Below are 17,415 nucleotides of genomic sequence, written 5' to 3'. Positions count from 1 at the left end.
GGAAACCGGGGGAAACTGGGCGACATTGGGGGACATTGGGGGAAAGAGGTATTTCATGTTCTCTGTTACAAAGTTTCAAACAGTGCTAATGCCCCCCCGGTCGACAATGCAGCAGCACCAGTGCTGACCCAGCTGTGTCGGTTTGGTCCAATTATTATTAACAATGAATTTATGACCCAGTTTTTCATGTATGTGTTATGTAGGCTATAGGCCATGCATGCAGGTACATTGGGAATCGGTGTCAGATCCCTCATTCGCAACATTAAAGCAGGATTTAGTTTTAAATAAAGAAACCCACGTTCGTTGGACAGCAGTGCTGTAGAGGTTTTGTAATATTTACCATTTAAAATTGCCATCCACTACAATCTGAATAGATAGACTGATAGATATGTAGCCGTTATGTGTTCATCCTCTGGCTATTACTGTTACTGTTACACATTTGCAATACATTCAGAACGGGGAAGTTGTAGGATAACGCAGCTGCGGTGCAGGACAGCAGTAAAGCAGGTACAGGTGTGAATTGTAAATCGCATTCATATCAGCCCAAGTTCCGGGAGGTGGCAACGTTATATATACTGGTCACGGTCTGGTAGCGAAGAGATCCGTGGATCTGCGTAGAGCTGCACAATCCCGCTGATCCCATTGGTGGAGCAGCGCAGACCGGCGCAGAACTGCGGACAGCTGCGCTGCGGGAGCGGGACCACAGTGAGCTGAAGTAAGAGCCCGAGCAGTGCTGCCTCAGTGTCTGCCGCTCAGCACCTCTCCACTGCGGCAGCCCGGCGGCACACAGGGGCACACACAGCTTCATTTTATACTGAGCGTAAATAGTGCATTTCTTTCTGTTTGGAAAGGAAAGGGAACTGCGAAACCAGCTTTCAAAAGTCTGCCTGACCCGCTCAGCCAAGGTAAGCCTCGCCAGCCTGGCACGTCTTAGCGGTGGTAGTGCAGTTATGTTATTATGTTATATATCACTGGGGTGGGTTGCCTTGAGTACCAGTCTAGCAAGGTTTGCTATTGCGTTTATATTATTACAGTGTCCACACGTATCAGGTCTATAGAAAACGTTTTTATTTTTTATCATAGCGTGTCCAGGCGAAGTGCTTCACATCGAATTGAAATGAAAACGGTTCTGTGTTTGTATGAAAAGTTCAGCTGACGTGATATGGCATTAAATTAACAACTCCAGTGTAAAATCATCTGTTCAATGTGGTGAGGACACTGCGTGTTTTCTGGTTATGAACTGTTTTCATGTCAAATGATTATTCTTTATGGTAATATATGGAGTGCACCAACCCCCAAGTCAAAGTTTTGTAGAAATAAACTTCAATACAGCTTAAAAAAACTATACATATACATATATACATACATGTAAAAAATATATGCAATATTTTACATAATTATTCTGTATTCAGTCAGTGGGTGGACTAATTCAGGCAGTCACAGAAGTGTCATAAGGGTTTATTTTTTACCACTGTGCCACTGGTCTGTGTGTATGTGTTTGGCACTGTCACTGTGTTTCAGTCAGTGTGTGTGTGTGTGTGTGTGTGTGTGTGTGCACACCTTGCCACAATACAGTGAGTGTAGTGGGCTCGTACAGGACTTCCTCACTGTCATCACTGTCTTTGCGTAAACCATTATAGAAAGGCAGACCTGTAGCAGGAGATGGAGTTGAGGAGAAGCGAATGGGCCAAGATGCTGTATATGATAATTATATCGTCATAGATTAATATAAAGGCATTTGTGACTATTCACTTTGCAGTTTGGTTGCAGTTTAATGTCAGTACAAACTGTGCTGCTTACTATGTAAGCAGGGTTAGAGAATTCCAAACAACACGCCATATTTGATAAGGTACGCTTTACTGTGGGTCTCAGTTGTCTGCTAGGCTTGTCTCCCTCTTGACTGCTTTGTAAAGTAATAATCATGTAATACAGGCATCATAAAAGCACAGACATAATTTTTGTATGCAAATTAGACCTTGTTGCATGTTAGCTACCTATAGTCTACTTCTGACCACACTCACCAGAGCTGAATACATACAAAAATCAACATCAACCAATAGAGTCATGCCAGAGTATTTTCAGACTCTTCAAATGTTCTCAATAGTATTACATTAACAACCTGGAGGCAGCAAGTGCCCCCCACCCCCCTTCAGCTACACCACTGCTTAGGAGACTGGAAAACATGAAATCCCACACGAATGGTCTGATTTCCTGGTTGTGAGGTGGAGTCTGAATCAGTAAAGCAAATCCTGTAAAGTCAGCCCTACCTCCATTATCTAATTAAGCAGCACTGTTTAATGAGGTAACTTTGATGCCTATCTGTAAAATCAAGGAAAAGCAGCTGTTTGCTTAAACAATGTGAAAGTAGTTAATCAAATATTATGTTAACTTATATATTAACTTAAACAATAGCAAATGTAATCTGACTGTCACAGCTACAATATTGTGCGAATGTTGTTAGACCTAAGCTTTGTAAAATATATCCACATGTGGCGTGAGAGAGACAAAGTTTTTTTTAGGAGATCATTGGGTTCTCTCTTTTCATGGTGAAATAGTGCCGTCCTGTAATTACACAGATACTGAAGTGAAAATAAATAAACAAGAATAACTGCCATGGTAACTGTACACAAAGATGTGGATTTACATTACATTGTTCTGTGCTTTTGACAGCTTGTTCCGAATGTTTGCCTTCTAAAGCTCCATGTGTGACAAATGACTCCAGGGTATTGTATAGGAGCTGTATTTAATATTGCTGTTTATTTATGTATTTGCTTTTAATGGATTCTTTGGAGGGCTTATGACTTGTCAATAAACAAATATGTCTATTTACATGCTTTAGGTTATGTTGTTGACCAAATGTGTATTCACGATGGCTTAATAAATATAAATAGCCCACCTGTTTTACTTAGTATGAGTAAACAGGATATTGCTTCGATATCTAGGTCCATGTGTACGTGTTCCCTCTCATTAATCTTTGACGTTCTGCACTTTTACACTGTTTGCATTGTGCTCTTTATCCTTCCGTATCCCACTCTAGCACTCTAGCAGAAAAAAAGAACTTCCTTGATCAATAGAAAACACTTTTTACCCGGAAATTTGAGTTCAATCCTGTAAAACATGTTTTAAATCTGGAAAAATAACCATTCTAAGAAAGCTCCATGGCTTCCAGCAGCTGGGGGAAGAGAACAAGAACAAATAAATATTTCTTCTCAGTGGCTCGGCTCTTTTGTCTTCTGTGAGATACAAAGACATTAGAGCTATTCTAAATGAAACAGGATCCCACTAATTAATCCATAATGCATTGCTGTGGGAGAGGAGGGGAATTGGGTTACCTCCTGAATACACGCAGGCGTGTGCATTCTCTCCTTTGAGGTGCAGGTATGGGAGCATTTTATTTCTACCAACAATAGTCCCTGTATTTGCGTATAGGTCTTCTAAAAGTGTTTGTTTTTGTGAAAGGGCAGGTCTCTGGGTAATGTGATCCCAGAGAGGAGAATATACTTGCTATGCAGACTTTCTTCCAGATTCATTCCATAGTGAAAACAATGTGTTTAAATAAATCTATATGAATTTAGTAAACCAAACTGACAGAATAATATTGGTGGGGAAAGAAGAGACTGGATAGTCTGTGAGTAACTCAAAAAATATATTAATCTTTAATGAGAACAGACTAGTATTTATTGGAGCCCATGCTATACTTCATAGGTTGAGACTTTCCTGTTGTAACCAGTCCAGCCCGGAACAGTCGGCACGGGGATCCGGCGGCACGTCCAAGTGAGCCCATGGCACCGTGAGAGAGGAGAGCAGCAGAGACGGAGGGAGGAACGCCTCAGCATGTCACACTACTCCCGAGACAGGGTGCTCAACCCGGGGTACCACCAATCTGACACCCTGGAAATGGACAGGAGGTGGGGGTACATCACTGTCTCACAGGGCAGGGGGTCTCCAATTCTGATCGTCAGAAAGACACATTCCCGAAACATTCTTATAGTATGATGCAGGATATATGCCGTCACCTGTCTTGGCCTGAGATTTTAAGTCTCATAACGTTCAAAGGTGTTTATTGAAAATCGTATTGGTTTAATTTAAATTCAGTTGTCACTGTAATGGAAGCTAATCAAATCAGTGAAGTTTCTCAGTCATTTATTTTGATGTGAAAATTGATGTACTCTACATTTGCTTTCTATGCAAACCACACACTTATACAAACAACCTGAAGGCATTCAGAACAGTGAAACGTTTGTGTGATCTTAGAAGAGTGTTTAAGGCATAAATGTGTGCTGCTAAAACCCCAAGCTGTCAGTCTTTAAATCCCACAACTCCAGGGCTGGCAAACCGCAGGCCTCAGGGGTTGGATTTCTGCAGCTATTATTATTAATGTAGCTTTCCATTAGAAGTGCTCTCATCTGAAAACAAAAAGGTGATTTAAGTGACTTTGTGTGTAATCTATTCACATATGCTAACATGATCTCAGACAGTAACAAGAAGTACTGGCCATCAGTCCACAATGCCTTACTGATTCTTATCTGCACTGTTTCTGATGTAATACTAATTTTATGTTCCCTTCCCCTCCCCAGCCCCTCCTGGAGGTCTCAGCACGAGAATCCCTATGCCAGCGACGGACCCCTTTATGATGAGGAGCGAGGTCCACACCCCTGGGGCAGAGGGCAGGGAGCCCGGGGTCCAACTCAGTACCTGCCTCTGGGACCCATGCCCACCAGAGACCACCGTGGCCAGGGTGAGTCAGCTGAGAAGGGCACGAAGCAGCACGGCACACTCAAGACAAGACGACATCTTATACTGGCTGTTGTCATATCTTAAAAAGAAAAAGGCTTAGGGCTAGACCAAATAAAAACTTGTGAAACAGAAGTTACAGACTATCGTGTTTTGGATTATAAATCGTAGATAGTGGCTTATGACAATAAACTAAAAAGCAATAGGATACAGGTTTGTACTTTGCTTTTTGCCTGTAGGTCAAAGTTTGCATTTAGTTTATGCCTTAGCTTCTTTAAAGTCTTAGGAGAATATTAGCTGTGATTGAAATACACTATGTTCAGTACTTATTTAAACCCCACTAACCCTAGACAATGTATTATGAAAGGTCATACACTTTAGACAGACATTCTTGTAAAACATATGGGTGTAACTACTGTGCAAGTTCATAAAAACCCATGTTCATAAAATACAGTGTTCAATTTACCACCCCATTTTAAAAGATGAAATATTATACACAATACAAAAAAAGGCATTTGATTTCCTGTCCCTAATTCAAATTAACACTCTAAAGTTTTAACAGTTATTTGTGTTTTTTTCCATAATTAGAAACAGGTGTTGAATGTTTTATGAATATCGCCCAAAGGGTGCTGGAGGTAGATTAATGGTATTCCAGTTTCTTTTAATATGCCCACACACAATGACCTGATTGCACTGCTGGCTAACAATCCCAGTGGGTTGTGAAGATATTTCCTGGTCATATATTTAACAACAACATAGAAAAGGATGGATAATTGTAACTGGCTGAACAAGCAGCCCCCGAGAGAATCATTAACAGAGACATCTGTTTTTCTAAAGACTGGAAAGGCAAACGAGCTGAATTCAGAAACATAGCGATCTTACAGTTATACAGGAGTGCTTACCCACAGATATATTTGACTGATGTGTATGATCCCATTTGTTTCATGTTAGAAGTTTTTTTATTGACCAGCATTGTACAACAAGTTCCTACTTTAGGACGCCTCCCTGTCATACTCTACTGCAGCTGCACAAAGCAAGAGCCCTCTTCCACATCCAGCAACCAACCTCCAAATCCCGCAAAATAGTGAAGAATGGATTAACTGCCCTGTTCTATCGTTCACTCCAATGTTGAGGTGATAAGATTGTCTTTGTACCTCAGCCCTACCCCTCAGATCTCCCTCTCCCTCTGTCCTTCTCCCCTCATGTCTTCAGACAACCTAGGGTTCGAAAATGACACGGTCATGGACTACAACTCCTTTGGTAATTGGCGTCAAGAACACCCCATGAATTACCAGGACCAGCCTGATTCGGCAGAGAGAGGTGAGACTCAGGAGGGCATTAGATGGATGCTCTGAGTATTGCAATTTAAATCGTAACCATTGAAAATGTAGCTCACCCTAGCCTGTGCCAGCCTTTGAACCACTGTTTAATCTCATGGCTAAATAGAATGATAATGAGGAGGGCCAGCAGTAAGTGGAATCGTGACTCACGCCAGCTGAAGAACAGGAAATGTGCTGAAAAAATATGTGGCAATAGCACTGATAATAAATATCCTACCATCCATCCCAAGACACTTTTGTTTAGTCTTTTGTATGAAGCAAAACAAAACTCAGTGACTTAAGTCTAAACATTGCTGACCATTAATAAAATCTTTCATAATCACAAATGGGTTCCCTCTCCCTTCTCCACCCAGTAGAGCTGCCAGGGCCACACATAGTGACTAAATGCCAAACAGCACAAACAGCATGATCCTGTCTTATCGCAGCAACATCAATGATTAACTGCTCCGGGGCAAAGGGTCTTGTCTTCAACTAAGACAAGGACATCCAACACTTATTTAGCTGAATAAAGTTTCTTCATGGTGAAGTACATGTAAAAGGCAGCCATCAATATAAATCCAATTCAGCTGGACTTTGTATAGAGGACAGGAGATTTTCCTTGAGTCATGGTTCCAATTAAGGCTTCTCCATTAGTTTCCTTCAACCCAATCATGCCAGTAAATGCAATTCAATTACTTAATGATACTAAGAACTAGGCTTTTTTTAGATCAAAATAAACTCCAGTTGCAAATGTTGTTAGTGTCATATAGTGCAGAAATCTCTTTAAGATTGAAGTTACAGTGGCCAAAGGAACACTGGGGCATGCTTGGTTCAAAGTTGGCTAGGGTTTCTTTGGCATGTATGATTGTTACCTCAGTAGCAGGTGAAATACTTCTCTAGAGTGAAAACCATTCAAAACCTGACACAAGTGTCACAGTGGTCACTCACTTTGATTGTGTGTATTTGTTGGGAAAACAACATTTATTCAGATAAGGAAACGGTTACTAAGCTAAGAGAGTGGTGCTGCCCATTTCAGGTAACTAAACAACTTCCTCATTCCTTGTGTATGTGCCGGGAATGTAGGATAAAGAGTACTGAAATGTATTTCCACAAGAATTGCCAGTGTTTTATTAAACAATTTAAGTTTCCTTCAAATAATTTTCACACAAGTTGAGTTAAACATTGACCATAATCCACTGCTTTTATTTTATTGGTAGTGATTAAACATTGGAAGACAAGCATATGAAAGTCTAGATCTATATGAAACTCTATATAAAACAGCTAATGACATGTTTAACTATGTGCTGTAAGTTTCAGTGAACACAGGGAGATAAATATTGAACTGAAAAAGAGTGCTAAAGGGAATAGAACAGCCTAATTTCTTCATGCCAATCAGTAATTATTAATTAACATTGGGATGTTGCCCATGACTGTGTTGTGTTTAAGTGCAAAGTCTATTTTTTTGTTTCCTGGCTCTCATCAACAAGTCATGATTCTAGTTTATGCATTTATACACCGATATTGGTCTCTACTGTCACTTTCCAAGACAGATGATTCCACAGGTGTTCCATGGTCTATATTAAACAATGTTGTCTTTGAACCACTGTTTACACTCCCAGCATAACTTGACATAGAAATGAAAAATAAAAAGATAAAATATAACATCTATACTGGTCAAACCTGCCTCGCAATCAATTGGGTGGGCCATGTGATCTTCCATTTCTAGATTTTCAAAAACCTTGTGTCATTGATAGCACTTAAACCAGGACTATTTTCCCAGTTACTTCTAAGTATGCAGTTTTTAATAACCACCCCCAACCATAAAACTGGCCCCTACCGTAGCTTGAACCATACATTTATACTTCAATGTAGTTGGGTACACAGTCTCATTTGTAATGCCTGTGCTGTGCCAACAGCGGGCAGTGTAATGCGGCGGCGAGCCTCTCGGAGAAGGAGTCTGTTCCCAATTGGTACCATGAGTGCCACAGCCCTGGGCAAACTGGGGCTGAGCGAGGAGGACTTCCAACAGGAGATCGAGGAAGGTGAGCCCCCGCGCCATAGAGGAATAGCGGTGAGGTGTAATGAAAGTGGAGAGTACCAGTATGAGTGCATCCTGAACCCACTGCTGGTTTCATCACAGAGGAGCGAGACCTAGTGGCCGAGCTGGCAGACAAGTCCACACGGGACAGGATCCGCGCCATCCGTCAGCTGCCCTGGAGCCTCAAGGACAAGAGCAATATCAGGTGAGAACAAACCCCAAGCTGTAGCTTAAAGGTCACCCACATCTATTTTTTTTTTATAAGCCACTCCAGTTTAATTTCCGTGCTGTAAGCAAAATCTATGCAAACAGACAAATGGTGTCTTTATTGAGTTCCTATCACTAATGTAGTCACAGTCAAAGTAAAGATCTTCTCACATTTATTAGGTTTAATTCTCCACACTTACCTTCCCCCTTTGAGTAAATATTTAGTTAGATAAACTGAAGTGAACTGAGTGTTTTCCAGGTGAGAGAGGCCCACCATAGGTAAACATGCTCACGTAGCCATTAACAAGCTGAACCTTTATTACTTTTCTGAATCTAATATAATTTGGGTTGTTTAGTATTAATTATGATAATCACTCGATAATTTCCATAACTAGGTTTTGCAAACTACTTATATTTAATCCATAATACGTTTTTTAAAGGGAGAGTAACTTTAAGGATATTTTAAGTAGCCGAAAATAAATGGACAGTATCTCTCCTGTCCCCAACACATGAACCCTGTACACAAATACAGATGGTTTCCATTCTCTGTACTAACTGCATGTTAAACAATGTGCCATATTTTTACAGTTCCATTAGTTTGTCTTATGGTGTATCTGACAAATGATAAAAATCCCAAATGAAAACCCCAGGCTGTTAATATTTATCGTATTAAGACACACAACAAAAAACATGGTTACTTTATCAGATGTGTTTTTGTTTCGCTTCTAAATAAAGCAACATTTCCATATTCTGTTTAGAAAACTTCTGGGTTTAAACAAATTACTGACCATATTATTTATTACTATACTAATAATATGAGACCATCAACCTTAAGTCAGTTTTTTAAAAGCTATATACCATCATTCTAGAGTTCAAAGGCACAATTCTGTAATGTGAAATGTACAAATCAATCAGTGGATTGCTTATTGAATTGTATATTTATTTGTAGAAAATGTTACTACGCATAGTGCAATTCATAGTATAGTTCTTGCTGAATGCTCTCCGTTCTCCCCAGGAAACAAGTGCTTCTGCTCAAGACATCCAAGAGACGGCTGCAGCTAACATGCTGTACAGACTGCAGCAGCAGGGTCTCTGTGGTAAGAGTCTGTAACAGGCAGGACGCTCTGCAACTCTCAGGAATTCACATGCTTTCTAGATATCAGTAAGGCTTTTAGTAGTGTTCTTCATTTCTCCTCTACTCATGGGAGGGTTGTATTGGTTTTTCAACTGCCGAGGGATTCTGAAATATTGAAATGATGCATGGAGATGCATATGATCCAGCAGTCAATCCATACCTCTGAAAGCTTCCCCATCTCTTTCTCAGTCATTCCGCAGGTTTGCAACCCAGGTGTCGGCAGTGCGGCAGGTTCTGGTGCTGTGGCACAGCACCCTGAAGGAGATTGGGGGCAAGTTTGGCTCCAGTGTCCTCTCCTACTTCATCTTCCTCAGGTGGCTGCTCATGTTCAACGTCTTCTCTTTCCTGGTGAACTTTGGCTTCATCACCGTGCCACAGCTGCTGGACCCACCAATAGGGGGAAGCGTGGGGTTCAGAGGCCTAGAGATCCTCACTGGAGCTGTGAGTTTCACCACTGTTACCTCTAGTCTACATAGGGGCACATGGAGGGGTTTAAGGGGGGACGTCTTGGTCCCGTTGTGTTGGCAATAAATTGTATTTATAGTTTGCTGTGATTCTGCTTTAAAAGTTTCCAATGCCTTTTTCCACAGGGTTATTTCAACCAAACGGTGCTGTATTATGGGTCCTACACTAACAGCTCAGTGTCGGGACACAGCGCCAGCCAGAACAGCACCCTGCCTCAGTATGACATGCAGTTGTCCTACTTCTTCACCATGGGGGCCTACCTGGTGCTGTGTGGCCTCAGCCTCATATACAGGTCAGAGTTCATATCAGTGACCAGTCTGAGACCAATCTGTATGCAGAGCTTTCTCACGTTGGGACTCGGGGAGTGTAATACTGGACCTTCCAATCCAACCCACTGCAAGCACAGATTTGGTTGAAATAAAACAATTATAGTCAAGGTGCTGTTTGCACCCAGGAAGGGATCAGAAGATCCAACACTTGACTACTCCAGCCATACAGACTTCTTCTGTTTGTTTGTAAGGTATTGAACTGTTCTCTCTCTCTCTCTCTCTCTCTCTCTCTCTCTCTCTCTCTCGGGGGGCAGTGCGGCACACTCTTTCCGGGAGAACTTTGTGCTGGCAGGTGAGGTGGCAGGCAGCGCCTCACATCTTCTGTGCAGCTGGGACTTCAGCGTGGTGAATGAGAGGGCTGTGCAGCTCCGGCGCAGCAACCTCCATGTCCAGCTCAAGGTGCGAGACCGGCTACACAGATTGTGTGATTTTAATTGAAAAACCAATAGGTGTCAAGCAAGTTTGTACCCAGAGCTAAGTCATGAACCTGTCCAGATATCGAAGAGGCTTGTACCCAGCATGCATCAGAAGATAAAAATGGGCTTTCTAATCATGAAGGAATGTAACACTTTCTGCTCCCAGAACCTCACACTTCTCATTGTCTGTTCCCCCCCGCCCTCCTTAGGAGACCCTATCTGAGAGGGTCCAGCTACAGGCTGTCCTGTCCATCTCAGAGAAACTGCAGCATTTTGGGATCCACCTGGCTGCCTGGTTCATCTCCAGCAGTCTAGCAGTGGGCTCTTGCAGCGCAGTCTACTTCCTATGTGAGTTCAACCTGAAGGTAAGTTCTGCTGCTGGGCTGCCCCATATGTCCCCCCACCCGAACTAGCACAGTCAGTTTGAACCACGGGCTGCTCCCCTCACTGCACTGCCAGGATGGAGGTCTCCACACCAGAAAGCCATAGCAGCAGACTCAGATCAGAAAATCTCAGCCACTAGAGGCAATATTGCCATTCCTCCCACAATGTAGTTCATGAAGGGAAGCAGGAAATGTAAACTTGTCTAGTCTCTTTCTCGTTCCCCTTTATTCTGTGGGATTGAGGTCAGAACTCTGGAGAAAGCCACCCAGTGTTTTCAGGGCTTCTTCTCTCTGCCCTGTGTACACTCCCAGCATTGTCACATGATGCATTAGGATATTGGTTGATGTTCCAGCCTTCAAAATAAAAGTGAATCGATTCTGCTAGTCACAAATGTCACAAAACATAATGTTTAACCTCATAAGTTATTAAAGTGACCCTGCGCTCTCAGCTGATCACAGACTCCAACAGTCCAGAGCAGGAGGCCGCCACTCTACTGCTACCCATCGTGGTGTCGCTCATCAATCTGCTGGTCCCGCTGCTCTACACACTGCTCAGGAAGATGGAGCCCTTCACCATCGCACGCCACCAGATCTACGCACTCATCATAAGGTCTGATTTACAAGTTCACCCTCTTCCTACTGCATCCCCCATCCCTCTCCCTGCCGCCTAGATGACGTTCGAGTAGAATCTCCAGTTTGTTTATCCATGTGTTCATCTGCCTTGTATCTTCCTTGTCTGCCCCTCTCTCTCTATCAGGAACGTGTTACTCAAGATGTCAATTCTGGGGGTGCTGTGCTACTACTGGCTGGAGAAGGTCGCCGAGTCCAATATTGGGGTGGGTTCTGTGTTCTTCCATTCTATCACCTATCACCTATGTGCTTGTCTAAGGAAGCAGAACAGTCCACCTACTTCCCACAAAAAAAAATGTACTGGATTGGATACCTTAATAGCAATAAAGTCCACCTGGAGGAATCAATCGCAGAATTATCTTACATGAACAGGTCCTGGGTTATTCATTGTTTTGTTTAACGGAATGGTTTAGGAATTGTTTTTTTCACACATTCAACAAATTGTCAGAGACCTTTTCAGCAGCGTTATACCATTATTTACTGGTGGACTAAAATCCACTTAGATTCACAACTCAAAAGCAAAATAAAAAGTCAGTGTATCTAGTGTCTGACCATTTTACCATGTTGTGATGTTCTTGCATGTCCGTATCTGTCCTTTTCACACAGTGCTGGGAGTCTTTTGTCGGGCAAGACCTGTACAGACTCATCATGATTGACTTCCTCTTCTGTCTCCTGGGCTCCTTCTTTGGGGAGTTCCTGCACAGGTGAGTGACAGAATCCTTTCTGCCTGGGCCGTGAAATGGCACATTTCCATTTTCCCATTTCACCTGTGAGAATCTCTCAGCAATGAGATCTCCTGTGTGTGTAGAGTCCACACTATATTGGGTTCATTAGACACAGCAATGCAGATGTGATACATATCATCTGACTTTTAGTTTTCAAGGCAACTTATCATTTCTCTTGTTCGTTGAGGGAAGATCATGTGTTTGGAATTGAGTGGTCAGATTTTAGTTTGCTTTTAAAAGGAAATAGATGCAAGACTGAGCATTCCAGCAGCAATATGGGTCTGTAGCGTGCTGTAACTTTCTCCTCCCGGTTCCTGCAGAATCATCGGCACACGGTGTGCAAAGAGCCTTGGGGTTCCGGAGTTTGACATCGGGCGGAACGTTCTGGACCTCATCTACGCCCAGACGCTTGCCTGGTAAGCTGTCCACCTTTGCACTTGCACTGTTGGACCGCCCAGCACAGTGGCAAAATTATATTTGAAGATGGCAAACTTTAAACCATAGCATGGAGAGCTCATATCAATCTGTGATGAAGCATTCACGTTTTCTACAGGTCTGATGAAGTCACTACTCTACTCTATGACTCTACTGCCATCCTGTGACCCATTTGAGTGCTGCAGGTCCTATAGAAAGTACACACCTTCATGTGTGTGCATACCTTCTACAATGCAGTTTTGCACATCAAACATATTTTAGAAAAGAGAAAGAAATAAATTAACAGATTTCCTTTCAAAATTAAAGGAGACATGCATTAGGCTAGTAGTTAACCAACCAACCTGAACTGTGCTTGAGAATATGTAACCATACATGTATTATTAGAATGAACCCTTCATTCCTTTATACTTTCATTGTAGGATTGGGATTTACTTTGCTCCACTGCTACCTGTTATGCAGATCATCAAATTGTTCCTAATCTTCTACCTAAAGAAGGTAAGACTCGCTGGAGTTGATTTTTGTTAATCCTTTCCTCAACCACAGAATGAGACATTTATAATACTAACTATTAAAAATCCTGCTTTAAATCCTAACATACTCCACATTTCAAAAAAGGTGAAACCAGTCATCTGTACAACAACAAACAAAGTATCACTGCATAAGTGAAGTTTAAGCAAACCCAACCTCATGCAGATGCCACCAGGAGCTTCAGTTATCACTAGCTAGCATTGAAGGGGCGACCCCTCACCTATCTCTCTACTTCTCAGGTGAGCCTGATGCAGAACTGTCAGCCCCCCCGGCGCTCGGGCCGCGCGGCGCAGATACAGACCATATTCATCCTGCTGCTGTTCTTCCCCTCATTCGTGGGGGTGCTATCTTTCGTGGCGGTCACCATGTGGAGGTAGGGGGCTGTTTGCCTGAGGTTGGGATGCTGGACGCTGTTGGGGGGAGTCTTGTCCTGTCTGTCCACCTGCTATAACCACCCCCTCCCTCTGCAGACGCACTCCCTCCCCGTACTGCGGCCCGTTCCGGGGGCTGTCCTTACCCTTCGAGGCAGTGTCCAAGTGGATGGAGAGGGTGAATATCTTCCCCGAATTCCGCTGGGCGGTGTGGATCTACAACAACCTCATCCAGAGTGCGCTCTTCTTCCTCATCCTCACCCTCATCATCCTGTGAGTACCTGCCCCCCGTCCGTCCATCTCTGAAACACCTGTCATGATAAGGAATGGGCTGGCTTTAAAGAGAGCACAAACTGGAGTCATCTGCATGAAAGCAGGAGCCCAGCTTCCCACAGCAGGACTAAAGCAGTATTGACCCATTGCTGACATCTTTGCTCTTCAAGAACCCTATGCATGCTGCAAGTTGTTGACCTTACACTAGGTTGGCAAGAGTATAGTTCGTCCAACGCCTTGTGTTCATTATTTCTTAGCATTAGCACTGCTGGAAACCAGTGCACACATAATATAGCTGGGGTTTTATAAAAAAGGCTCTGATGCAAAAAATCTACAGTTGAATTGTTAGGTTATGCACATTGTTTCTGACCAGCCTCTCCCCTTTCTCCAGAATCCTGATATACGTAAACTGGCAGATTGTGCGGGGACGTAAAATGTTGATATTCCTCCTGCGAGAGCAAATCATTAATGTGAGTCTTGACTGTGCTTTTTTCCCTCCCCCTTCAAATGAAATGTAAAGGACCTACACAGAACATTTGAACTGAAAACCCTTTCTTCTTTTCTGCTGCACTGTTCTCCCACCTTCCTCTGTCTGGTTTTCAGGAGGGGAAGGACAAGCACTTTCTCCTGGAGAAGCTGAAACGGCTGCAGAGCTCCAAGCAGACGAAGCCGCTCCGACGGCCTGACCAGAGGACGCAGAGTGCGGCGCAGGCTCCGCTCAGTGTTCCCCCTGGGGTAAGAATTCAGGGCTTGTGCGCCTGTGGGAGAAGATCAACTGAAAAATGCCAGGCAATAACTCTTTAAAGGGTGGAAACAGATATTTTAGATGGATGTTATTATGCCAGTGAGGAGTTGGTAGGAAAAAAGGAGTAAAGCAGTACCTTCCCTCCTGCAGTTCCACCACAGCCCAGGCAAGGTCAAGGGTAGGGAAGGGAGGCAGGGGCCCAGGGCTGGAGGCCTGTTGACTGGTGTCGTGTGTGACAGAGAGATGGGACCCCCAGGGCCAGGCAGCGGCAGGGCACAGGGCCAGGAGGGGGAAGCTGTGGGGTCAGGGGATTAGAGAGCAGGAGAGGGCCAGGGTGATGAAACTGCGGCAAGGCCAAACAGGGCCAGACCGGGAGAGTACGAAAGGCCCAGAGAAGCCCGGGTGAGAACCAGGGTGCAGTGCTGGCAGCAGACATCCCAGAGGCGGCGGTGAGGAGGCAGGGTGTTGTGACCCAGCCCAAAGGCGAGACCTGGAGGCAGGAACAGCACAATCCAAACCCTTGAGCCAGCACTAGCAGAGACAGAGCCGCTGCTTCCTGCACACGTACCAGGGACCCCACGGCCGCCCCCAAGTAGCCTGTCCTCTGATCCTGATCCATCCAACCACTAGCCAGCCTTCATGGTCACTTCAGGTTTAAGTCTGGAACCCATATCATAACTTTGAATCAGATCAGGACGTCAGTGTTAACTTTCAGTTATCAGAGATGAGTTTTGTGTGGGGTGGACTCTACATACGTACTGCACACAAGGTTTACTTACAATTTTTTAAACGCTATGTTCCTTGCAGCCAGCTCCCTTACGCACTTTCCAGAGAGAAGACCAAGTGGACCCAGATTACTATGGGGGTAAGTGCTTTCATGATCGCTTTTTCCTACAGCAGGGTCTTCAGTCTTAATACCCTTGATTACATGTTGCTTCTCCCTCCCTGTCAGTGTCTGAGAGGCAGCCCTTCCAGGAAGAAGGCACAGTGCCCCCCGCCTCCAGCGCACTGATACAGGCCATGCTCGCACGCAGGCAAGCTGAGGAAGAGGAGGAAGAGGAGGGATACTGAAGACAAACTCCCTTTCACAGCACCTCTGTCCTGGAACTGACTAAAGTGACCAGCTAATCAAAGACAGCAACGTATTGACAATCTCCTCAGCATGGGTGGTAGATACAGGGGGGGGTTGGGGGGGCAATACAATTGATGTATGGATTTTAATTATTATTTATTAAATATCACTGATCAACAGTTTGACCAGCCCCATGTCCCTGGCATTCAGCTTTGAATCTCTCCTAGGGAGGGCACCCCTGTGCACACACTCCCTGAGTACTAGTGGGACTCAAACCATCTCCAGTTTTCTGCTCTGAAACGCACAAAACGTAATTAAATAGAATTATCCCAATTAAGATTATTAATGTAATTATATATATATATATGGAGACAGTTTTCAACTAAAGTGAAATATTTTAATATCTTCCTGTTTGTTTGTTTAATTGTAGCACAAATGTTTATTTTTAAATGTATTTAAATACAGACTTCGAAATGAAAGCTGTTTGTGTGTTTTAATAAGGATGTCACATCCCTCTCTCCCACATACACCCTTGCTGTGTCCGACTCCAGAGGGCCCCATACAGCAGGTGGACTCCGGCCCAGACTCATTTTGGTGCCACCAAATACATGTAGCCATCGCACTCGTTAAGGGAAGCCGACCGAATTTGGAGGAGCTACGTAAGCCATCTTTAGCTGCGGGTGCAGTCCCAATAATTATGGCATCGGTATTTCAAAATAACATGTTTTTAAAGCTATTAAACGGTTTAAGAATTATTGTCTATAACCCAGCAAGAGCTTCAAGGCTCACTGAAAATTTGATTGTGTTTACTGTTATTTTTTGTTTTTCTCATGCTCATTTAATTAATCACCTGCTACAGGTTGAAATATGTATTTACTGGAAACATAATTTAACATTTTATTTTATTAAATACAAATCTAAACTACATGTTCATCCAGTTCTTTGAGCTCTTTCAGATATGGGAGAAGCTTTCATATAAAATACATTTGACCTTTTTGATACATTATCAAAATAATTTAGCCATCACTAGACATTAACAAGCCTGTAATCTGCAGGTTCAAGTGCTAGAGGAAAACAAGTATAGATAGGAAATGTATTTTACAGAGAAGCAAAGATCTGAAGGCACAATTTGTGTAATATAGCAGCCCTTACTTTAAATAGTATGTGCTTGTATTGCTCTTTATTGTTGTCATATATTTGCTGTCCTAATAAGAATATAAACTGTGCAATATACACCATTTCTTTTTCACTCTGAAATGGACACACATTTCCCCACAGTGCATGAATGTTTACTTGGCAAATTGTGGGAAAATATAAATGTGGAAAATGATACACTAAAAATTCACAGGTTTCAACTATTTATTGCAAATATTTTCATACTGTGTTTGTGATAAAAAAATTAGGAGAGTACATCATTGAAGAAGGGAGTCCTAACTATCACACTGTATAAATGGCTAGTTTTTCTGGGTTCAAGCCTGTTTTGATACCTTTGTCCTACGATTATGTAGAAGCTGGATTAACAGTGCTGTCTTCCTGACAGGGTGTTAAAGCAGAACTGGTGAGACAGTGCTCAGTGCTTCACTGTATGGAGTAGTTAACTAGCTAACGGA

The 17,415-nt window shown here is 43.1% G+C and overlaps 1 protein-coding gene across 3 annotated transcripts; it reads left to right on the top strand.

Annotated features, from left to right (window-relative positions):
• The first annotated feature begins 566 nt into the window (after positions 1 to 566).
• Positions 567 to 16,284, top strand: tmc5 (transmembrane channel like 5). Of its 3 annotated transcripts, XM_066689589.1 has the most exons (23): positions 567 to 715; positions 852 to 905; positions 3,706 to 3,908; positions 4,578 to 4,738; positions 5,947 to 6,054; positions 7,970 to 8,095; positions 8,194 to 8,296; positions 9,314 to 9,395; positions 9,623 to 9,874; positions 10,024 to 10,190; positions 10,482 to 10,626; positions 10,853 to 11,008; positions 11,476 to 11,636; positions 11,784 to 11,862; positions 12,263 to 12,360; positions 12,702 to 12,797; positions 13,236 to 13,311; positions 13,584 to 13,717; positions 13,815 to 13,988; positions 14,380 to 14,458; positions 14,592 to 14,723; positions 15,541 to 15,598; positions 15,686 to 16,284. In XM_066689589.1, the coding sequence occupies exons 3-23, from the start codon at positions 3,835 to 3,837 to the stop codon at positions 15,802 to 15,804; spliced, it is 2,580 nt and encodes an 859-aa protein (XP_066545686.1). In that variant the 5' UTR covers positions 567 to 715; positions 852 to 905; positions 3,706 to 3,834; the 3' UTR covers positions 15,805 to 16,284. The 3 variants fall into 3 exon arrangements, with proteins under 3 accessions (XP_066545686.1, XP_066545687.1, XP_066545685.1); XM_066689590.1 differs by lacking the exon at positions 567 to 715 and having other exon boundaries at positions 722 to 905; positions 3,731 to 3,908; XM_066689588.1 differs by lacking the exon at positions 567 to 715 and having other exon boundaries at positions 722 to 905.
• Positions 16,285 to 17,415: the final 1,131 nt, after the last annotated feature.

The sequence above is a fragment of the Amia ocellicauda genome, chromosome 17, assembly GCF_036373705.1.
Source record: "Amia ocellicauda isolate fAmiCal2 chromosome 17, fAmiCal2.hap1, whole genome shotgun sequence".
Lineage (NCBI taxonomy): Eukaryota > Metazoa > Chordata > Actinopteri > Amiiformes > Amiidae > Amia > Amia ocellicauda.
The sequence above is the reverse complement of the archived record's forward strand: the minus strand, read 5'-3'. Positions and strand labels throughout refer to the sequence as shown.